Source organism: Argentina silus (assembly GCF_951799395.1).
Source record: "Argentina silus genome assembly, chromosome: 7".
Classification (NCBI taxonomy): Eukaryota; Metazoa; Chordata; class Actinopteri; order Argentiniformes; family Argentinidae; genus Argentina; species Argentina silus.
In genome coordinates this window covers 8,959,278-8,984,163 of record NC_139661.1, presented here as the reverse complement: position 1 = coordinate 8,984,163, position 24,886 = coordinate 8,959,278, and the positions used below count along the sequence as shown (strand labels likewise).

At 41.8% G+C, this 24,886-nt stretch overlaps 1 protein-coding gene across 2 annotated transcripts; it reads right to left on the bottom strand.

Moving 5' to 3' along the window:
* Nucleotides 1–124: 124 nt before the first annotated feature.
* slc15a4 (solute carrier family 15 member 4) lies at nucleotides 125–24,811 on the bottom strand. Of its 2 annotated transcripts, none has more exons than XM_083673486.1 (9): nucleotides 24,801–24,811; nucleotides 23,852–24,467; nucleotides 22,618–22,913; nucleotides 21,694–21,835; nucleotides 21,512–21,592; nucleotides 18,632–18,812; nucleotides 14,959–15,117; nucleotides 10,017–10,175; nucleotides 125–2,168 (listed from the first exon to the last, which is right to left on the bottom strand). In XM_083673486.1, the coding sequence occupies exons 2-9, from the start codon at nucleotides 24,422–24,424 to the stop codon at nucleotides 2,017–2,019; spliced, it is 1,743 nt and encodes a 580-aa protein (XP_083529612.1). In that variant the 5' UTR covers nucleotides 24,425–24,467; nucleotides 24,801–24,811; the 3' UTR covers nucleotides 125–2,016. The 2 variants fall into 2 exon arrangements, with proteins under 2 accessions (XP_083529612.1, XP_083529611.1); XM_083673485.1 differs by lacking the exon at nucleotides 24,801–24,811 and adding an exon at nucleotides 24,684–24,791.
* Nucleotides 24,812–24,886: the final 75 nt, after the last annotated feature.

The window sequence follows — 24,886 nt, the reverse complement described above, 5'->3', positions numbered from 1 at the left end:
TGTGCCAACATCACTCCTTTACCAGCAGGAAAACTGTAAAACTGCAGTAAGTTGTCAGAAGATGTAAACTAAGAATGGATGTCACAATTGTGATAGTACAAGTAAAAAAGAAAAGCCAAATAAATTCAGATTTTAATACATTTTAATGGCAAAAATAACCACAAAAACACATTATTCCAAATTCCAGTTCTCCAGCATTATTGAAATAGAATACACTTTCAGAATACATTTCTTTAAAAGCTGTTACGGTGACCAACACAAAAAGGAAGACTGTTGAATCTTATTTGAAATACTGACTAATTAAAACTATGATAACAGTGGCTAAAGGTAACATCAAAGCTACATGCATTCAGCCACTGACAGGGAGTTAGTTAGAGGTTTCACTTTGATAGCTACAACGGTTAGTTCAATTTGCCTACCTGAGACTTTGTAAACAGTTACATTTTCATGAAATCTCAAAGGCATCTATATATATTTATTTTTATTGTTTTTTTTTATTTTTATTGGTATGCAATAATCATTTGCTATCCCACATCCCTTGAGCCCTGAGTGAATTTTGGTTTATAAAATACAGTACCATAAGCTCATACTACCGTACCATAAGCTCACAAATACTGTACCACACTCACACACTCCCCACACTAAGGACTATAAAGCACATATAAAGGACTATAAAGCACTCCCATTGTGAAGGCCATTGACTAAATGGTAGAAACAGTACATTATGGATCTTGTTCAGGTACCTCCGTCACATCAAAGGTTAAAGGTAGGTGTCAAAAAGCAGTAACACTGGGCATTCCCATGTTTACATGGAGTGTTCTTAACATATTTTACTCTCAGTGTAGTCACAAGACAACACAAATTCATTAATGATTTCAGCCTTAACCTTCACCACAAGTGCCCTCAACTATTAAGTCATGTTCAATTAGCTCTATAAAACTGTGGTTCAGTATGAACATGACAACGCAATTTACTGATCATTTGCTGAAGCTATAACAAAACGTCCTGCAATATAAACAACACAAACCAAAATGGTATTGAACCTAAACCAGCAGACACAAGATCTGCTGGTGTTATGTACTCTGTTGAACTGTCATTGGATTCAAGAGTGATTCAATTGTTGTTCAGTGGTAATGCGGTTATCGAAACCTTTCTTATAAACCAAGCAGGCTAATTAATTTCAAGATAAAATGCCTCTAATATTCACACTCAGAATCTAGTTGCTGTAGGTCTACAGTATATTAAGCAACACCATGAAACAATTCATAATTAAAGACTGAACAAATGCAATACCATATTCAAGACATATATACAGTATACTGTATATAGTAGGTGAACATGACGGTTAGTAAAAGCATCCAAAGCTCCAATTCATTTAAGCCTACAATAAATGTCCAATTCACAAAACATAACCAAAAGTAAAACAAAAAAGAAATATTGTGAATACCACAAACATCAACACCCTATAAATGTCTAATTAACTGTGCATAGTCTGTATATGGCACAATTCCTATAGTGCAAATAAAAAAGGCTTAAGAGAAAACAAGCAAAGTACAAAATCAGGTATAACATGTCAATATCACCTCAAAATTAAATATCAGTGATAAGTCCACCCATCATATACCATTCTTTTTTGAGTCATAGTGCTGTACCGTGAGTCATTGGAGCTTAATTTGATCAGTTCATTCCTCTCAACTATTACAAATTAGGCCTTCCAAATGTCTTAAGATCAAAAAAGAGAAAATAATGTTTAAATAAGTTTACTGTACAAGAACATATACATAAAGATGATGAACTTAACTGATTTCATTTGAGGCATGTATGTGTGTAATATACCTTTTTTGCTTAAATAATAACCTTACATAGAGGAGGAAAAACTAAAAACTAAACAAAACTAAACAAAACATGTATTGTACCAAACCAGGCAGCGTCTTTTGGCACTGGCCACTATGAACAAGGCAGGTAGGGTGAGTTAGACGCAGTGACTTGTGCTCTGCTGCAAGGTCAGTCCTGGGGTCAAGAGGAGGCACCCCCCTGCCTCTGTCCTCCTGCTCTGCTCTTCTGCTGGTCGTACTTGACTGAGACGATGAGGAACAGCAGCAGGGTGACACCCTGGATCCCTGCCAGCAAGAAGAAGTAGTAGTGCAGGGAGCAGTCATTGATATTACCTGGGGAGGAGAGAGAGAACAGAGAAGAGACAGGGCCATTGTTATGACAGCTATGACTGCAGCACCGCAGAGCCTGCTGAGAGGGGGAGATGGGGAGAGAAGGCACGAGGCAGATGACATAACTTGAGAGTCACAATAAAAAAAAGAGATACAGAACTGTTTGAATATTAAAGAGCAAGACATGACATACACAACGGGGGGGTCGGGGGGGGGGGGGGGGGCAGGTGGTGGAGGGGGGACAGGAGTATAACTTCCTCAGTACCTGTACATCACAAAGCAATGCTCCACATTAAAGGGTGTTAAAGAACTAGAGGCAAATGGCCATAACCTGGCAACATCATATGGCAGAAAGAGTTGTTTTCTCTCCATATTTAGCTCCTCCTTTTGATGAGAGGAGAATAGTCTGAAGTGGATTGTTCTTGTGCATGAGAGGAAACAAGGTTCTGTCAGGATTCAGCAGGAAGCTGCTTTCTTCTTGTTTTATTTGCATGAAGTGTTCTAAATACGACCTTGTTGTACCTCATACTTCAATGCTCATGTAGAGGGTATCGTTGATGATGCGGGATTGAAGTATGAGAAATAACAGAACAATTTGGACCCTCAACTGTGAGGAGAGCCAGAGTCTTTCATCAGTATTAAAGGATTGTTTGTGTCCCCAGGGGAAGGGATGCAATAAAAGGAGAAAAGAAAACATTGATGCACACTTCATTGTACTCCTTTACTGTGATTTAGTGGGATTGAAATATGAGCACTCTGTGCATGTACAACACATAGAAGAAGCCAAGCTGAACAACCACAATCGATGAAGCCATTAAACCCAATAGCGTCAAACAGATATGGTACGAAACCCACGGAGCTGGGCGAAACACCCAGACAAGAACGTGTGTTTGGCTGGGGTGAGGGACGCTCTGAACGAGACCGAGTCCAGGGTCAGACCAAAAAAGGCCACCATTTGGCTGGGAATGAGCAAGCTTCTGGCACGATTCAGGATTTGAGTTTGATCCCATCTGGCCTCAAGGGCTCAAATGGTCCGTAAACCGTTCAACAATTCTATATAATTGCGAGCACCAAGCTAGATATCGACCTTCTTGTGCTAGCCTGCGTACCAAATTCATCAATATTCTTCTTAGAATCTTGAGCTGAAACAGCATGGTTCAAGTAGAAACAACTTAACGCCCCGGGAGTGTCTTAGAATTCTCACTGGAACAGTTAAGTTGTAGCTAGCTATGAGAACACACTACAGTACGCTTCGGATAGTCAGAGAGTGAAGAGTGGAAAGAATAAAATGGCCGCGCTTGCCACGTCCTTATATAGGATGGGCAGTAGGCGGAGCTAAATGCTTGCAAGCGTCCTCAGCCTGTATAGGCGTGACTGAATAGGGTATTCAGCGAATAGGTAGAGTGCATGTCCCATAGTGAGGCATCAAACCGAGTCCTCTTGAAGAGAACATCACACATGAAATCACAATCTTATTATCTATAGCAATATGAACTCTGACTTAATGAGATAAGAAAATAAATTTGCCCTTTTTAAACTAAGCACATCACCATCCAGCCTCCCCAATGCAACATTACCACCAAACCCCTTTTTCCCAAGTTTATGTTGCGACCTGCTATTTTGCTGTCTTTACTTTCGAAAACTGGCACTGCTGATTGGAGTGGTGGTCCCTATTCACCAAACCACCACTAGGGGGGAATTCTAAACAAATCTTTTTTTTTTTTTTTTTCATGGCTAGAGTTAACATGACGGAAAAAAGCAGGCAGCTGTACTAAATCCTCCATTTGTAAACTTAAAACAGTGCATTGTCTGACAACTGTGTTGGCATTAGAGAAGATTTCCACCCATGGCCATGTTAAGCAGCCTGGTTTACTGGCCTTACTGTTCAGCCAGAAGCCCTTCTGATAGCTATTCATTTAATGGGTGCCCTATCCCCAGCATAGGATTGTTCTCCACTTTATTTAAATTGCTTCAGTTCATACAAAAGGCCCACAGCATGGCAGAGTTTCTCAGCCCAGAAGAATACAACGGACAGAGCCATCCTATATACTATATCTTCAAATAAGAAAAGCCAATGCTCCAAGGCAGTCTGCTGTCAAAGGAACCCACCTATTAAGTTATCCATGTGGGACTGTCACAGTGAATCAAGAGCTACAGAAGGAGTGCCAGGCTTGATTTTAATTGGATAAAGGGGTAATCCCTTGTGAAGTCCTGTCATTTAATGTGTTGAGTATGGGCAGAAGGGAGAGAGAACAGGGAGAGGGGTCTGACGGCCCTCAGGTTCAGAGACAGTGGAGACTAATTATACCTGTTCCTCTCGGGCTACTGTAGGGGCCTTCGGGGTAATAGCCAGCTAGCGCATTAAGGACTCAGCGTGTCAGAGTCACAGAGAACACGCTGGGGGAAGAGAGGTCAAATACACGTGACACTGCCGAGGTCACCATCACTATGACCCCCCCCATCAACCATGGGCTTGAACTTCTGACTCCACAACGTCATGTGTCCCATCTGCTATCAATAATAGGCTGTGAAAGTGTGAATAAGGTCTGTTTTTGTTTAATGGAACAATCTGAGACCATAAGGCATGAGAAAGTATGATGGAAATAGTCAACTTGTAATGACAGCCCTACTCATACCATGTTATTGACCTTATATGGTAATTATACTACGGCGTTGCATTTACTACCCTTTTATAACTAACAACTTGGTGACAGTTTCTATTTGTTCTTTCAATTTCGTTATGGAAGATGACGTTGGTGAAGTGACTGAAGTCTGTTTCATTTTGCCAAGATAGCACCAGTCACTCACCTATGTAAAAAAAACCTAGCTTTCCAACTAATTTTGTTAGCCGCCCCCCCCCCCCCCCCCCCCCACACACACACTAAGAAAATAGACAATTAGTCGTGTAGGGGGTAAGATGATTTTTCACATCACTAATCCACAGTATATGCATGCAGAGGTAAAGTAAAATAATAATAATAATAATTCAACACAGACCTCTGAGCTCCCATTCCCTGCCAAAACATAAACCTATAAACCAAGCTCACTCAAAGCCCGAACTGAAACTACATTACATCAACAAACCCAAGAGATTGCTAGCACCAAGGGAGGTACAGTAGGAGATATGCAGTACAGAAGCACAGTCTAGACCTCAACAGGGAGGACTGCACAGCCTCACTTGAAATACATGCAGGCCTCCACATTCATGCACAGGTGTCATACTGTACAGTGTCCTTTGCAGTTCATCAACACATTGGATTAACCTTTATGTAACTAAGTGTTCACTGGGCTTCTTATCCTTATGCATGCCTTCAGTGGAGCAGAGCAGAGTCCACATCATCCCCAGACCGCAGAGGAGATGAGTCTCACTGACTCTGTTGTGTTCATGCTATTTATGGATAATTGGAATGGGAGATTAGAGAAAGGCCGCCAGGATAACATAAACTTCAGAGGGTGCTGTACTGTAGCGTACCAGTGCCTTGGTAGGATATCATATACTGTATGATTCAACAGTGTTACCCCTCTTCAGTATATGAATGTAATTGCAATACAGTACAGAACATCTTTCATCTAGCATTCAAAGGACTTGAGACCTCTCCCCTAATTAGACTGGCTAGTTTTTTTTCATCTTTACATGAAATAAAGCTCAACCAGTCGGTTCAGAAATACAATTGAAAAGACAAACACTTTGACCGTTTTTTTCTATTTAGTTTCCCTCTCGACCTCTTTCAAGCTGGGAAATGTTTAAAATGTCAGTGAGAGAACAAAGAAAAGATTCAGACCTACTATACCCAGAAGTTTGAATAATTCATGAGGAATAAAACAATGCACGCAGCAGGATAGCGCTGGGGATGTGGAGCATACTTGCAGAGATTCTGCTTGTATTTCAAATCGATAATTCGCTTTAACCGACATTCAACAGAGAGCTTGCCAACGCAGTCTTAATTAACACAGGGGGGAGGTAGCTTGGAGGCGACCCTGAGAGGCTGAGATAGAACTGAAGTTGAATAAATGCATTTTGGAGGGAAGAGAGTCCTGCTTTTTTGACCTTAATTGTGTAGCTAGTGTTTTATAGATTCAATAAACATTCTCTAAAATAGTTCCAGAGGACTAGAAGAGGAAGACTGATTGGCGAAAAACAAAAAAATCTGTGTTCGCTAACATCTCAGTTTATGGAGCGGGTTTGACAAATTGTGCAAGGTTTCAATTTTATAATGGTTCTTCTCTAATTCCATTACAAGTTAGACTCTGCCTCTCCCTCCTTCTTGCCCACACCCCCCAGGGCCCACTTGGCTGCTAAGCACTTTCAAAAGAGTGGTAATTACGGCAGCAAAAGACAAAACAAGGACTCGCTGTAAAAACCATTAACGAACCCATAAATATTTGACAGGTATTTAAGAATCAAACGCTGAGTAGGGGAGGAAAAAGTGCAACTCAATCGATACAGAAAGCAGTGCTATCCTGATTTGAGACACTGAAGGGAACATTTCTCTGTCTCTATCCCTTTACTTCAAACTGTGTCAGGGACCATGATAAGACTCCATGATGAGTTAATTAGGCAGAGAGATGCAGCATGATGATATCAGCTCAAAAACACACATCCCTGAGATTGTCATCAACCTCAGCGAGATAGGGCCTCTTTTCCCTCATCAATGTGGTAAAATAAAGTGACAGTGTACCGTATTGGTCGTGTGGGACAGTATTTGAGCACATTATGCTAAATGGAGATGAACCATGTCAATATCAATTTACAGTTTTTGAAACTTGATCAATAGGCCTACATGTAAGCTTTCACAGCATTTTGATGCTTCAATGAATTCAACACCATCTTTTGGGTCCAGATTAATTGAGTATGGGGATCAATGCATGTTTCTTTTTCTATTTTCTGTGACTGAAAATATTGTGTCCTTGACTTTTCTCGCTTGTATTGTAAAACTTCTTGATTGGCAATGTAACAGACGTCACACTGCCACAAACGGTATTGATTCCTCGCAGTCCAAGCGCCCACAAGTCTCAAACCTGTGTCAGCTATTGCCAACACATGTGACCATCACAGAAATACCCCATGGTAACCAGCTATGCCACAGCAATGTGAGCAATTTGATTGGGGGTATTTCAACTTGACGAGTGAGTTTATGGTGTCAACCCGGTTACAGCAATACCAAACGATAGCGCTCTTATTGTGTAAAATCAAGAGCTCTTATGGTGTAAGACGAGTCAGAGGAAATGTAACCATTTTCTGCTCTGATACCTTTGCCCTATATTAAAACACTGGCATTTCACTAACTATTATCCAATGGTTCCTGAGCAGGATATGCGAATGTCAACTCAAAATGTGAGAGTCCGAGGGATCCCCTGACATCTGATCCTGGATCCGTCAGGACTGGAACGTGGGACAAAGAAAAGGCTGTTTCCTGACCTGTTACTGCAGCTACCTGCTCAGATAAAGCTTCAGCCTCTGAGCACAGACAAACTCTGGCACCGCCATGACTGGAGGCAGCAGAGAGAGCTGACCCTTCATTGACTTGGCCTCTGAGGTCAACTGAACACATTGAAATCTTGGCCATGCCTTTTCTAAGACAAAATAAAGGAATTCGATGAATGACCACCCATGTAGATGCAACCATTGGAAAAGTAACCATCGTCTATAACTTATGCCTGGAAAATGTAAAAAAAACCCATCTGAAATACTAATAGAGTTACCAAAGTCAAATCCTTTTTTTTTTTTTTTTTTTACATTTGGAGCACCTTAGTTTCTCCAACTAGCACGGTTTGTTCTGAGTAGGAGTGGAGGTGGTGAAGTGAGAGGGGTAAGCAGCCTCCAGTGTAGCCTCCCCTCTGTGTCAGGATGAGGTAGCTGTGCCAGCTCTGCGCTGTGCTCCGGGGACAGCTTTACTTAAGAGCAGAGGGCTGTGTAATCAGGCCCCCAGCCTGTGATTAATACTGGGTGTCTGTCCCCAGGCCCGCGCTGCTCTGCACAGCTCACCAAGCCTGCTGTTTACTCCTCGCTCAGCTCCACACCGCCCTTAGCCATGGAAATAAGGAGGATCCGCTTCCATCACTCCTGCAGAGCACTGAGCCACGGGGGTAGGGGGGAAACAGACAGGTGAAGCCCAGCAAAGTATCGCGGAAAAAAAACAAAAAAAACAAAAAACACCACCACCACAACAAACTGTGATTTCTGACTGGCTTTGAGGTCAAAGCTTTGTGCCATCTGTATTTTATCAATGGATACCCTGGACGTTTTATTCTGTTTGTTCGCCCACCCCTGCCCTGCTTAGTCGCTCTTTAAATTACTTTTTTCTCTAAAAAAGCGGGGAGAAAGAAAGCTTTCAGGCAAACCTCCTTGTGTTTAACAATCAAATGATGCTTATTAAACAAACGGCTCCTCAGGCGAGCCAAGGCAACGGATGGATTTCTGAAGCCGTGCCAAGCATCTCCAAGTGCTAACATCATCAAAAATACCTCCCAACCTGTCGGCACATTGTATTAATGAGCTATTAGGTGTTTGTGGGTAAACAATAATTTACAGTGCTGGCTTATTTACCGCATGCTCACAGGAAAGTGCATCTGGGCCGGGAGCCTCCTCTCGCCAGGGAACACATCCATCTGCTGCCACAGCCACGCTATTTATTCTAGCACTTGGACAGATTTACACAAACCCTTTGTCGTTAGTCTGACATGTCTATTTATTACGGGAAACGCTCTTAAAACAAGAGTTGCACAGATTTTTTTCCCTCTGCACAACTAATTTACTAACTCCTTAAGTGGATTTTAAATCAAGTCGAGACATGAAAATTATTGTGACATGTCCCCTGAATATACACTCACTGAGCACTTTATTAGGAACACCTGTACACCTTCTCATGGTGGAGGTGGTGTAATGGTGTGGGGAATGTTTTCTTGGCACACTTTGGGCCCGTTAAAACCAATCAATCATCGCTAAAATGCCACAGCCTATTTGAGTATTGTTGCGGACCATGTGCTTCATGGCCACAATTTACCCATCTTCTAATGGCTACTTCCAGCATGATAACAAGCAAAAGTCAGCATGATGTCACAAAGCAAAAATCGTCTCAAACTGGTTTCATGAACATGACAATGAGTTCAGTGTTCTTCAGTGGCCTTGCCAGTCACCGGATCTCAATCCAAGAGAACACCTTTGGGATGTGGTAGAACGAGAGATTCACAGCTTGAAAGTGCACCTGAAACATTTTTAGAGCAAAGGGAGGCTCTACCCAGTATTAGTATAGTGTTCCTAATAAAGTGTTCAGTGAGTGTACATTTCTATTGATGTTCCAAGACTAAATTCTGCTCAGGGAATCCCAACCTAGATACAGTTAACACTGTGCACCGCTATGAGGACAACAGTAAATTATATCTGATGATGTTTTGTAACAGCAATCCCTTTAGTTACGCCAAAACACAAGACACTATGTTTAAGACACTATTCGTATAATACAAAATGTTTGAATAATTCAGAACATTAGTGAGAAAAGCCATTTTTCTTCCCTGGAAAACACAGATCAAGGACCAGGGTGTTTCCAGAAGCCATAAACACACTTCACATTCCACTCTGGAAAAACCCCACCGTAAACACAGGCCTCCCTTGAGACTGCACACTGTACAGTCCAAAAACCAGGCTGGGAGACAATACCATACACAGTCACTCACTCTAATTTGGTGTAATTGCTTCAACAACAAAAAAAAAAAAAAAAAAAAACAATGCCTTTGCTTACAAAAATATACATATCGTGACTTGTGGGTTTGTTTGAAGACAGTTTCACCTGAGGACCTATTGTATGAACACAGGAAGCCTGTTTGTTTTGCTCTTGCGTTGCTCTTTCTTACCAAAGTCCCTGTGGGAGGACATCCAGCCAATCCCCTTGAGGGAAACGATGGCCAGCAGGCCAGAGCCCACGAAGGAGCCAATCCCAGAGAAGAAGAAGAACAGTCCCATGATGGCACTCTGCATGGACTTGGGGGCGGCCGAGTAGGCAAACTCCAAACCTGCAACAGAGAGAGGGAGGCAGATCTAAACACAGACCCATAACGTACATTCAAATACAAAGAAAACAACTCATCTCAAATAAACTCACCGTAACAAAACCATGCAATACATCAAGCATCATCATGTAAATATTGACCTATACGAATAAATCCATGCATGATTCCCCCTACATTGCCTGCCGGACATTGATCCACATACAGAACAGTACATTTCTGAACTGAGCAAGCAAACAAACAAACAAACAAACAAACATCCATGTCTGTACATGTTCTAACCATGGCACATCCAAGGGTGAGTAACAGTTCAGTGCATTTTAGATGACTTTATCAAAGGGCACCCGCTTGGCGCTTGGCAGTGAGTGGCCAGGCTTGGCTCTAGTGGTCATCAGTGTGTCTTACACTGAGGATGACTCATCACCCATGGTCCCATCCAGACACACCAGCCAGGGGCCAATCACTATGGAAACAACTCCAATGCATCACTGTACAGCTCCACTTACAGTAGATTAGATTTACATCAGAACAGCAGCCCTTTCATCTATAACTATAGTTTGTCTGCTTCTAAGACTAAGCTAAATACCAGCAGTAGGTTTGTTGTATCCTTCGCCCTCAGGCGTTCCCAAAGCAAGGCACACAATCCAACTGCAATTGTTTCTGGAAGAATGTCTCAATATTTAATGTGTTAGAGGGTGGGATTGGGGGAGAGAGAAAGACCAGCTACAGTAGGTGAGAAAAGGAGAGTGAGGAAGAGAACAAAATACATGTTGAGAGCTGTCTGTCTGCTAGCTGACATTGATAATTTCATGGCACCTCAAACTTGTGATTTTTAAAAATAGGCCCTATAGCTCCATCTGTCAGGAGAGATAAGGGAGCTTTGGCTAAATAAGGATGCTGTTTGAAACCTTCCTGAGATGAGAATATTATATGAAAGTAATGTGATGCATAGCTTCCCTTACAGATACCTGCATTGGGACGAATGTAGCTTGTTGAGATACAGAGGTGAGAAAAAGAATCCCATTCCAAATAGAAAAAAGATAAAGAGACAAGAGCGTTGACACTATTGTATATCTGACCTTTCCATTTTTTTCACAAAGAAACATGTATTTGTATACCAAGCTGACCTTTCCACTGCATATCAAACAGCTCTGGTTAATAGCTGTGCATACTGTATTATAGGGGGAAAACATTGACCAGAAGTTTCTCAGGCAATACACAGCAGCACAAAGGGAGCTGTACAGTATTGCATGACTATTTTTAATCCCTAACTTGTCAGGAGGTGATTACAATGATTTGAGATGGAATAATAATGATGTCCACTTCCCCACCATACACAAAACAAACAGGCTGACCTTTCTGGATGAAGAGGCGGATTATTCAAAAAGGAGCAAGAAGGTAAAAAATATTTTATTTTTTCTCCCAAGGGCTATGTTGCAGGGGTGATTTTTCTTTCTTGAAAAATAACATTAGCCGTTAACATTTCCAAAAGAGCAATACATAATTAAATATCCCGGAGGGGATCATTTTGCAATTTTTTTCGCATATTCTTAGTGCTTGCAAGCAGATAAACTGCGGGTGGTGCATAAGCAAAGAATTACCCTGGTCCCTTCGAGGCAAGAAAGTGTAGTGGGGAGTAGGTGGGCACCTGATGTATTAAACGGATTTATTCAAACAGAATAAGACCAGGGGAAAACTATTTTCCAGACATATGTCACAATTCTGTCATCCAATTTTCCTTGAAGAAAACCCCTGTGGGATGGTGAGGAAGGAGTACAGTTTATTTTTGGGCTCCCAACAGCTTTGTTCTGTCTGTACTGTATTTGAATTTCATGCGCCCTAATAAGAAAGTATGACTGCCAGTGCCAGTGGTTTTGAAAAGTCACCTCAGGCAAACCAATGTACATGCTGCTGGAATGTCATTATGTAACCCATTCAGATCATGTTATGGATATTCAAGTCAACTGCACTGCTTATCTGACCTCAGCCACACTTCCAACATAACATACATTTCATACAGTATGTTGCTCTGCTTAAGGTAAGCAGCTGTTGACTGTTGAGATCAAGATGGCTGGCTTGTCTGCAGACCTTATGGACATTCTTATGGACCTGGAGCAAAGACTAAACGCTGGGGCACCAAAGGTCTCCTATGTGGAGACATCTTTGTGAGGGTTCTTTAATGTACTGAGGAAGGAAACATTGACATAAATTAATTTAGAGAAACACCTAGGATAAATTGGAGCGGAACTGTGCTCTTGGATGATAACTCCTAGGGCCTAAGGGCTTAAAACACAGAAAAGCTTCGTTGATGACTGTTAAATATATATATAGCTTTAAGGAAGTCACATCAACAACCAGAAGCAAATTTGATAAAAGATGGCTCAATCGTAGACAAAGGTCTGAGGAATTTGTAATCAACCATGTAATTGAAATCTCTGAGAAACAGAAGCCTGAGCCTGGTAATGGTCATGACTAGAGGAAAAAAATACTAATGAGGTAGGTTTCTATTGATTTCAACGGTGCTCTCTCTGCTCTCACTGAGGAAATGGGCAGCCGCTGTCGTACCTCACGTCTCACACTACCAAATCCTTATACGATACTGTATGAGGGAGGAGATATTACAGTATGTTCTCTGCTCATACTTGGGAGCTCCTCATGTAAATTTAAGTTCTTGAGCCTACCGTGAAGCTGTGGAGTGGCTCTCTATAGTGATGCTGATGACAGTTTAAATGAGGATGCCAATATCACAGGACAAGAGTTGTTCAACCAAGAGCAAAGCAGCCTGTGAAATTGTACTTGATGACATCATAGTCGATAAAGTGTGTCACTACACATAGGAATGATAAATCTTTGACATACAAAGAATGATTGTACAACTGACAATTCATATCCATGATTGAAAGCATTATTTCGCTCTGTTGAGTGGGACATTGTGGAATGGTTTCATTTGTACAGTACAAACGAAAGACAATCACTGGTATATTAATTCTTTTGACGACCATGGTGTTTTAAGGGGGAGGTTTTTTCCCATAGACTGGGCCCTCAGTGTCTAATATACACCAAACACAGAGGCCCAACCAGACGCAACACGAATCCCAGAGTAAATGCTGTCTATTCCCTTTTATTTTGGCTGAGTGCATTGTTACCAGTGGACCCATACATACCACAAAAAGTCTAAATGGGTACATTGTCAAATCAATCATAACTATTTGCTCTGAGAGTAGAGCCAGAAAGTGCAGGCGTGAAACGCCTGACCTTTTTGTTGTGCTATTGCTTAGAAAAGTCAGTAATACAGTAAATCATGTTCTCTCTCTCTCTCTCTCTCTCTCTCTACACAGCAGGTCAAGGGTAAAGACGAACGATTACTGTAGGCTAATGCTTATTATTACCCACTGTGCTTTGTATAGAGAAGAAGAAATTCAAGGTTTTGAGAAAATACTAAATAATACACCTTGTTGAAACCACAAACAAGACTAAAACTATAATTTCATCATAACCTTGGGTAAGATAATGGAAGTCGCATTTGTTGGGGGTGCAATTCACTGGGTGTAAATAAGCATGGGCAGCCGCTGCAGTAGCTCACATCTCACAGTACCAAATCCTTTCAAGATGCTGTATGAGGGAGAACATATTACAGAGAATATGGATGACCTTCTGAAATGTGTTCTTGAGCAAAACATTTACAAACACTTGGAACACAGCATGTACGAGTTCAAAATCCTTATTTAAGCTAAATGTAGTTTTTGTTTTCCCATTTACACTGATATCAACCCAGTTCAATACGTATATGAGAACAGGTAAACTGAATATGTTGTGTTACCCTTAGTAGCTATATAGGGGTACTAGGGCTAGTGCTGTGGAATGGAAGCCCTGCGGTTGTTACTGTGGGCAGAACTTTAGGCTTATCCCAATAGATACGACAGGAACATGTTTCTCCATCGGCTGAGGAAGAGGCAGTAGAAAGAACATGGTGGTCAGCACAGCAGTGTGCACTGCTTAATCAGACTTTCTAAACTGCCATTATGTCTCCACTTGGCCAAATCAATCCTGCTGATTGATGCCTCCCTGGTTTCCTTACCTAGCAATTTCAACAATAGCAGAGACAAGGACCACTACACAGACAAAGACCGCTACACAGACAAGGACCGCTACACAGACAAAGACCGCTACACAGACAAAGACCGCTACACAGACAAAGACCGCTACACAGACAAAGACCGCTACACAGACAAAGACCGCTACACAGACAAGGACCGATACACAAGTGCATGGATGCAGGAGGGGTTTTTGTGTTTTGAAAAAGAAAACCATTGATTGGATGAGTCGTTCGGACATAAGACTGAACCAGAGGAAATCATCAATGACAGGTTGTTGGTAGACAGGAGAGAGCGAAGGTTACATAGACTGCACTTTAACTTGCCCTTTATAAAAAGTGCCTTTATTGGGTGTTGGATTATGGTTGTGTGACAATTCAGATTATCAATGTTAATCATGCATCAACATCTATTAGTACTGTAGTGACTACATGACTCCAGTCTACATCCCAACAGCTGGCAAGAGCTAGAGTACAATGGTTATAACGATGCAGAATGGCAGACTTGTTTAACCCTGGTGGATACTGCACATTTAACATGAATGTGATACATTACACACACATATTACAGCATAAAATAGTCATAATAGAAAGTAATTAGCAAACGTCAGCATCCATAGTAGAAATGCAAACTAAGCTTCAAGCTGTAGTCATTTCTAGCTCTATTTGGCCCGACAGGATGCCAACTTCACCTACCTGCAATGCTGGCGAAGATTTCACTGATTCCGATGAGCACGTACTGAGGGACTTGCCACCATATGGGCAAATCTGCAGCGTAGTATATCACGCCGCCAAAGACCTGGTCGATGGTGCCGTTAGATTTGATGATCTCAAGCCGTTTTGTCTCCAGTATACCTGTGGGGGAGGAGATAAAGTGTGTTTTAGATTGCAATAACTCAACGCGAGGATTTTCAATCTAGATCCTTGCTTTAGGGTACATGTGGGGAAACAAAAGTTGGGAAGAATATCACTGTTTGATTTGATCGCTGCAGAATGACTTGACTGTTGTATGAGGAAACAAAGTATCCGCTGAAAGAGCTACAGACAGCAAACACCTCTGGTGACATTGTCTGACACTCTCTTACGGATGAGGGCTGATTCAGCTGTCAACGTTTCCCTGCAACACAGATGCACCTCTAACACATGCTTCTGCTCCCTTTTGAATGCTGCCATCATGAAAAGGAACACTTTGTAAAAGTCAAAGTACTTACAGTAGCGTCCTGAACTAAAGCACACAGACAAACACCCAAACACCCAAACATATTCACTGGAAGGAGTTGAGGGGGATTCACTGACAGTCCATTAGAGACTTAGTGTCAAGTCAAAGCTAACGCTTCATTAAGATCACATCTGCACGCTCAGAGAGTCAGATTACACCAGTTAGGAATGGAAGAGAGGCCCGACGGCTCAACAATAACACCCAAGCAGTTGTCATCAGCTGCTGTAGCTTCCTAAAAGCTTTATTCGATAACCATTATCATGGAACCAGCAGCTATTTTCAGATAACTCCCAGAGACAGCCTCCTATCATAGCCACACTTAATGCAGCATTTTAGAGGGGATACAGCCTTGTAATCCGGCTATAATATAATACCAGCCATCCATCCCAGGCAGGCGGCCTCTGGGCTGCCCAGAGTTAGTCTTACTCCCGACATAAACACACAGGCTTCCTTTTCTCACCAATGTCATATCAGACAATCCCTGGGTGCCTTGCAACAGCTTTAAAAAGCAAAGCTGGAGCTACTTTAGGGCATTAAATATACAAAATACATCCAAAACAAATGAAAGCAGATTAAAATATGAAGTTTATAAGATTGTCAAAAGTGATAAAAGCCCACTTCAAATGCAAAGTCAATGGAGCTTTGCCATGTTTGCCCACAACAGCTTTGTGTTAGACAGCTCAACGGGAGCAGGTTGGCATGACAATGCCAACTCTGTGAACAGAGAATGGCAGGTGTGCAACGCAGTGTCGTTGCTAGCTGTGCCCGGGGCAAGAGACGCCTCTCTGGCAGGTGTACAGTCGCCCATCTGTCCAAGGCCTCCGATGTGTGTGTTCCCATTACAGCAGGAGTTCAGCTACTGGGCAGCAGTGGATTAACACCCTATAGTCAGGAGTCACACTCAGTGAAAGGCCTTCTAGGTGAAACACAGAAATGAGACAAATCACATGAAATCACTCATTCAATGTATCTGCAATTCCAAAAGTATATGTTTTAAATACATGTAGCTTATATGATGATGTATACAATCAATCACGAGTTTTCCCAAAGCTTAGCCGGCAAGATAACTTAAAGTGTAGTGTTGGATCTACTGTTTTATAGAGGTGTGTATGCGTAGGAGTAGCTGTGTTGTGCACCAGCCCATTCACCTTCATGTCCTCTCTGTGACCAATGCCCAAAGAGGAGTCTGCTGCACTGCCATAAACCCTTTCTCTTCACTGCTGGGATTTCAAATTGCTTTCTGAAATATTCAACTTCTTTTCTTAGCCCTGCATTCAACTGCTGCAATTTCCTTTTAAAATGTCTTCTTTTGGAAGGGAAAAGACCTCGACAGCTTTTCAAGATCGGGAGTAAAATGTAGCCTCCTCAAACTTTTGCATTCTGCAATTATAATAGGGTGGTCTTTCAGACGGCATTTCTCAGAGAGCCTTTTTATAATCGGTTAATAGGCATTTTACAACAGCTCCCTTGAACAAAAATGATCCATGTTCACGAGTATAGCAAGTTAGGCTCTGTTTAATCAGACAGACTACTACTACTGTACATGACAGACCTCCCTTATACAAATACACCCACACAGAACCATTGTCTACCCATCTACACACCCACACATCGTTTCAGATTCAGTAAACTTGAATGTTTACATGGTAAGAAACTCCCCTGCAGAAACTCCCCCTGTGGTTGGCTGTGGTTTATTAATGCCGTGAGCGGGATCCAGCAGAGCCTGGCTCTCCCTGGGGAGGTGGGACTGCGTCTCTAGGGCCCTCATTAGGCTCTGATCACATCCTCACACAGGGCGTCACATACAGTACGCCTCTGGATCACACACGATCCATTCACACAGTCATCATGAGCCTCATACAGCAGAATTTTAAGCATGGGCAATCCCTACCAGAACAAAATAACCACTGTCATTATGTGTGTGTGTATGGGGGGGCTTGTTGTTTCATAACACCACTGTAAAACATACTTTTACAGCACACTTAATATTCATTATCCTCTACAAACGGCTTTTAACGGTGATTTAGCTGTATACGTGTAACTGTAATTCATCAATTCACTGAACCCACTATTCAACGTTCCAAAGGTCATTTCAGACATGAACACATTTAATGCGATCATATACTGGAGCGAAAACACATCTGACAGAGAAAATGCCCTGGCTGTGAAAACTAAAAAGTGCATTGGTTCTCAAGCACGCCACTGGTTTGAGAAAAAGCTTTTTTCTCTGCCTTCAGGCTCGTCTCACTCAAAATGTTTTTTAGCCTGAATATATCAATGCCGCACCCAGTGACAGGCTAGGCTGAGACTTTATTTCAAAGATAATCCACAGGCTGGAACTGAATTGGACTGAACAGTGCTGCTGAATGTGGGTGCAGTCAGACAGAACCAGAGTATGGGAAGCCACAGCTCTCCCCGTGTGCTATAAGGGTGAGGAAACAAAGCACACCTTTGGGGCTTTTTCCTTTTCTTTTTTTTTTTATTATTATTATTTTCCAAGTCAGTATGATACCAGCTTACCAGCGAGCATTGTTTTGATGCAAAGAATATTAATACCTTTCTGACAGACTACCTGCTGAGTCCTGCAGAACAAACAACGCTGGGAAGGTCAACTCCTCTTATCAGAAGACAGCGAGGCTGGTCATGTATTTACATGTTCACTCAAATCACATCAAAAAGGATGACAACTCATCTATCCAATTAATGTTCATGAGTGCTAGAAATGATCTAATTCTGGCTGTGTTTCCTCTCCTGTCCATGAATGGCGAAAGCAAGACGAACATTGAAATAATGCAGGACGAGATAAAGCCTCACTGTTGACAACTCTTACTTGTGCTCGTTGGCCTCGTGACTCCTGGCCCTGACACCATCTTCTACATATGTCTATTGTGACACCGCCAAATAAGGAAATTAAACCACATACCAGGAAACAAGATGATTGTGAGATGTGACGTAAAGGAGCCGGGCTTTTCTCTAACGTGATGTTGACATAGGAGCATATGACATGGTGAGACTGACAAGAATAGGGTTGGTTTGTTTGGTTGGTTTAAATGGAAGATTTACTAGAAATCTACACAGTCTTAAGACACCACTGAGTGAGAGTCAACCTTAGAAAAGGGCATTGTTGTTTGTTGGACCCAGAGCACTCACCAGCTGCCACAGCTGACCACATGACGAAGAACATCCCCACTGCAATCCTTTTGAGGGAGGAAGGCAGCAGGCCCCTGCGTTTGAGGATGGGGTCCACCACTTTGTCCTTAAGGGGGATCAGCATGAGAATCAGCACTGCGTCGAACATTGTCAGCCATGCAGTAGGGAAGCGGAACATGATCTGCCGGGAATCCAGAGGAGAAACATTAGGAAAACTATGTGCAGGAGCACAAAGCATGAGAAACAATACTGAGAATGTCAGTGCACTCAAGTACAGTTCCTTAGGGGTGTGTGTGTGTGTGTGTGTGTGTGTGTGTGTGTGTGTATATGTGTAGGCCTTGACACTGTGCTGGCGCCCTCACGTGGTCAGAAGCAAAACTGAACTGCATGTGATATCATAAACATGTAGAATGCTTACATTTCACAAAAACAATGGCACACAAAACGAAAATGTCGAAATGAATAGACAGCCATCAATAACTGATAAATAATTTTCTCAGACTTCTAAAGACTTCTGAACATGCCCATCCAGTAAATGAGCAAATGGGCTCAATGACAAGTACAGCATTAGTAGCCCACGACCGCCACTTTGCATTAGTTCACTAGGAGATACATGGGCTAACATACCAGTCAGGTAGAGAACAGAAAAGAAAGTGCATTCTGAGCATACAAAGCCCCAACAAAGTTACTGATTTTTGAATGAGAAACATTGTGACAACAAACTCCGAGGCGTATTTATTTTGAAATTCAAATAATGTATCAAGTGCCTCCTTACAGTAAGTCCCAGATCATCTCTAGTTTTTACCATCTGATAGTTCCATTTATTCCCAAATTGAATTTACATTTCTTAGACTAATTGCTGGTAAATTATACATTGTGCCTTTGAGGTTTCAGATGTTGTATTTCTTTCTCTCTCTCTCTTTACTCATTATCATATACAGAACATGAAAGTGTGCTAAGTAAGAGTTATTTGCACCCTGGTAAGCCTGGTTTGAGTGGCAGAGGTGCCCCAGCAGGCTCAGGCCTCCACAGAGGGATTACATTTACATGGGTAAGTGTTAATTAAGCAGAAATAGTCCAGCTTTGGGAAAGGCTCTTTATCCTGCAGCTCTCCTTCACTGGAATGAACATTCAGAATGATGATCCTAAAATACAGGTGGATACCACTTAATAATAAGGAAAAATAAAGAAATATACTGTAGTTATGATGAATATGTGGGTCTTGGGTAAGTAAATAACACAGTCAACAAATATACTTAGCACTGAGTCACGGCACCAAGCCTCTGTGCTGATGACACAGAAACATATTAAATTAAATAGATATTTATTTGAGAGTGCTGGCTGTATTATTTACTTCTTGGATCTAAATCCATACCTGGAAGGGCACCTAGGTGTTGGTGTAGACCTTATACTCAAGAGTCTGCACTTAAAATAAATAAATTAGAAACTAGTAGAGCAAACATTACACTGAAGACACATTTGATCTTTTAGCTTTCATTCTGTGAGGATCAAGTATGCCATGTTTCCTTGAGAAATAAAAACAATCTCTTTAAGTTGCTGTTCAAATGTGTCAAATGTGTCCTCAGAAGTGAAGGAGCATAACATCACAGAGATGAAGACATTTAATCTCACTTCCCTTTTGATCTTGAGGACTTCTGAGAGTCTGGTAGCAACAAAAGGCATAGTTCCTCTTTTGCAACCAGAAATATACAGTTTCTGTGGCACTCAGTGGCGTATCATGGCAAGGTCCCTGGTTCAATTCCGGCCATCGACATTTCCTGCATGTCATCTTTCCTCTCTGTCACCCATCCTTTCTGCCAATCTCTACTGTCTCAACCCAAGCAGAAATGTCCTAAAATATATATATAAAAAAAGAAAAAAAAAGAAAAGAAAAGAAATATACAGTTTCTCATTTCAATTTCTAGAAATACCAATTCTAGTCCAGTGAAGTATATACTTGAAAATATCAGTGTGGATAAGTGTTCTTTTCATGTGTTCATAATGAACACAGTGTACAATACCGGTGAACAGCATGTTCAACACAAGGAATCATTGGCATATTTTTGCCACTTGAAGATGTAGATGTTAAGGGCTGTAGGTGTTAGTATGTGTGGTTAAAGAGCAAGTGTTTCAGTTCACATTTCATGGTGCACACTTCCCTTATCACACCTACAGCAGCATGAACGGCAGAGTGAAGAAACATCTAGAAGTAGCAACAAACCCAAAACCCAGAACCAACTCAATCAAAACTACTCTTCGACTGATACTATTTCTCATTCTTTGTGCGTCTTGTTCTCACCCGTTTGTAACCATACGGTGTGCGTTGTAACCAAAGGGGCTGAGGTACAGCACTCACAGCTCTATATACTGTCCTTGGGAATACTGGGGCACACACAGATGGCAATCTGGCCTTGACAGAGGCATTGCCCAAAACCAAGAATATAGTCTGACAGAGCCACAGAAGACACACAATGATTACGAGGTTGATAATCTGTGATTCATCTGTGGGTCAAAGTTTAATTTAATCCTTTTAGTATTAGCAACCTTGACAGCTTCCAGCTGTTGCATCTGACTGTTAGCCAGTGGCCTCAGTGACTCATCCTACCTCTGCAGAGGAACCATAACCTGAAACTGGGAACTGGAAACTGAAACTATGAGAGTTGCATGGCAATTAAATAGATTAAGTGATGTTTAACCATTAGCGTAATACATAGCAATGCTCAAATTGTGAATATGTCATAGCATTTGTTAAGAACTACTGTAACTATCATCATACAGGTAGTTGCAGATGCATTCACATATATAGCTAAACACATACTGTACATAAAGGGAAAGGCAAGTAAGCTTCAGATAAACGTTGGAATCCCAACATGAGTTTACCGGGTGGGAGCCAGAGCTGGTGTTGGTGTTGATCTCAGGAATCCTTAAATGAAGGCTCTGGAGAACGTATGTGGTCTGCATCTACAGCACAATGAAAAAAACATAATTTGCAATGTCAGTCTACCTGACTAGTGCAAACGTATGCATGTTTAAAACCACAAGAGGAGATACATCTGTCTTACCTGGAAGTACACAGTCCAGTATGGGATAAGAGCAAAGAACACCGGGAGAATTTTCAACAGGGCTTTCACCTCTTCCACTTTCTCCTCTGGGAATATCCCTCCATAGGTCACTTTGGCACCATCTAGCAGTGTAGGTTTAGGGCTTAATAAGAAGAGGAAGAAGAAAAAGAAGACGATAAGAAGAAAAACAACACAATTAAAAGAAGCCTAAAGCTACCACGACTGCATGTTTTGACAGGAGCCATAAAATGCAGTAAACATCCAATAAACATAGACTGGTATTAAACTAAACTCTTGAGATAGGAGACTTAATCAGCACTTTTTGTGAACGTCTCCCCTTTAAATAACGACACTTCTAGAGAAAGGACAGAAACTTCATTCTAAAGCCTATAATCCCCATCTCTGGAGAAAAAGCCTTAATAAGGAATTCTTGAAAGGCTGCAGGATTGGCCGACTTAAAATATTCAATGTCAAGTTTTGAACTGATTGTGCTACTTAGGTTCAAAGTCAAGCTACAACACTTAGGAATAACTTTTTACCACAGAGAATGATGATGAATGCGAGTACCACAGAAAACTTCGACAGAACAGGGGGATCAAAGGAGGGTTTAGCATAAAGGCCTACCAGCAACACCTTGTACTTCTATCCTGGATCAGAGATACCATCCAATAGAACCTTCTGCTTTAAACTTGATATAGGTGTTGAATGTGTGTTATAAATTCAAAAGTGGTGGATGGCCATGAGGATATGAGAACGCCTAGCCATAGCCCCATCAGTTCCACTTGTACAAATGGTACAGTCGTTCTCTGTGTTCACTATACAATAGTGAGCATCGAACAGTGAACACAGAGAACTATCTCTCTCTGATCTCTCTCACCCTAGTCTACACCAACACACTGACAGTGGTGACTTGGCCCATCTTACCGGAGCAGGTTAGGCTCCTTGGGCCTCTGTGAGGAGAAGCAGGCAAAGCTCAGGATCTTGAACATGTCTGTGAAGGCACTCCCATCTGCAGGCTTGTTGATGAAGACAGTGCGCCCCAGCAGGAAGACCAGAAAGGAGATGCCCAGGCACACCGCTGGGATGATGTACCCCAGCTCAAAGTTGATGTTCTGCTGGATGTAGGCCACACCACCCAGTGACACAATGGCTCCCAGATTAATGCACCAGTAGAACCAGTTGAAGAACCTGCGGGTGGCCTCTGGGCCTCTGTCTTTGACCTGGGAGGCAATAAGGATCATCATGACGGCTAACATCTTTCATCAAAATCATCAGCATCCATCCTTTCCTACACCAGCATCATTTTGGGAAAAAAAATAAACGTGCTGTGAAGAATATGTAATATATATTCCAAGTGACAAACAAAAATAACCTCCTTCTATTCTTTGCTTCACGAAAAGGAGAGAGCGAGGCTTTGTTATGAAAATCAATAAACTTGCCAGAAAGTCATGAATAATCTAATTCAGTTTTACAGGTGAATATATATATAACTAGGCCTTGTTATATGAATGCTACTATGGCAGGCATCTTAACCCGCAATATCACTACTGAATCACATATTAAACAACTCAATTCACTCAATCAACATTTTGGAGCCAACTTTCCCACTTAACAAGATCAAGATCAACAAAAGTGTTTGCTAGAAGAGAAACATGTGAAAATCATATAATGATGACAAAGGAATTTGTGCTAATCAAAGTCACCCCCTCTTTTGAAAATTATTTTGGCCAGCCTGGGTCAGATTTGAATAACAATGATCCCTTTGAAATATTTCCCTCTGAAATGGGCTTTCCTCTCTCATGAAGCTGGGAGTTATGGGTAATCCTGCATTTTAATCAGAAACAAAATTAGACATATGTGATACTGTATGCTAGTTGAACACTTCCTTTGTTGAGGCACAATTACTTATGTAATATTCCTCTCAGGCATCAATGACTGGTGTGTGTTGTTGACCCAATGTTGACCCAATTTATGAAAATGTGAACCTCATGAGGAATGTTATCAATGGTTGTAACCAGCCAGTTCATTATAGTAGGTATGTCTGATTGAGTTTACTCATGGTCAAACTACTATGATGACATGACTTCCCAGATTATCATTTCAATTCATAAATATGTTTGAATTGAATGCTTTCCTTATTTACATAACACACACATACCTGGTCTGCCCCAAATGGAGTGATGTTGGACTTCACTGTTCCCACTCCTAATGCGATGAGGACAAGGCCACTGTAGATCACCGGCCCACAGTAAGGCATGCGTGTGGGGCAGGTCACATTGCTGGGAGGGGTACTGTTCGTGCTCAAACATTCTGCAGGTTGCACTGGAAATGCCATTTCATCACCACATAAGGCGTTCCTGGACGTTTCATTTGCAATAAATGGGAAAAACAGCATACCAAGGAAGTACAAGATTAAACTGCAAGCAATGGTGCTGAACTTGCCGAGGTATGCATCTGCCAGCCAGCCACCAAATGGCGATATCAGGTAAGTCACCCCCATGAACATCAGAGGTGCTTGGCTGGCTTGAGTTCCCTCCCAATAAAATGGGCTACTGTTCAGGAAAAGGACCAAATTGGAAGTAATGCCATAGAATGCAACTCGTTCCAATGATTCTGCCAGAAGTATGGCTGCGCATGCCAGTCTTCTGCCCTGGAACACTGATGGTGGTCTGTTGACTGTCACTGAGCTGTCCAAAAGAGGAGTGCTCTCACTGATATCCCTGCTGGCCATAGCTTACTTGTTGACTTGAGATGTTTACTGGAAAACGTCAACCCTGCACAAAATAAACATGAGAGGATATACACGCCTGACATACAATGTTATTACAATAACCAAACACCATGCTGTTGATTACAGGGCAGTATCTGTTCATCGCTAGCTTCCTAGGCATGTGTCACCAACAAAGTTTGTTTTGTTTCGTCTTGACATCAGACTAGGATGGTAGCTTTAGCTTAATGATTCACATAAAAGCGAGAGTGGTATACGTTACCTTTAATGAAATACACTCGTTCCAACGTCCCCCATCAAATTACCAACCTTTACTATTATTTGCTAAACATAAGCTTTTAAAAATCAATGACTGTATTTAGAGATAATGAATATCTACCCTGGCCTGGGTAATAGAAATGACAAGCTGTCACACTGCTACCGCGTGACTTCCTACTTGTTCAGCAGGGTCATATTGCACCCTCT

Excerpts from the sequence above, each read along its gene's own strand:
- slc15a4 (XM_083673486.1), bottom strand. The coding sequence starts at position 24,424 with ATGGCCAGCAGGGATATCAGTGAGAGCACTCCTCTTTTGGACAGCTCA. Across the intron at positions 22,914-23,851 it reads CTCCATTTGGGGCAGACCAG|GTCAAAGACAGAGGCCCAGA; the intron begins GTATGTGTGTGT and ends ATTGCCTCCCAG. Across the intron at positions 21,836-22,617 it reads AAGGAGCCTAACCTGCTCCG|CCCTAAACCTACACTGCTAG; the intron begins GTAAGATGGGCC and ends CTTCTTATTAAG.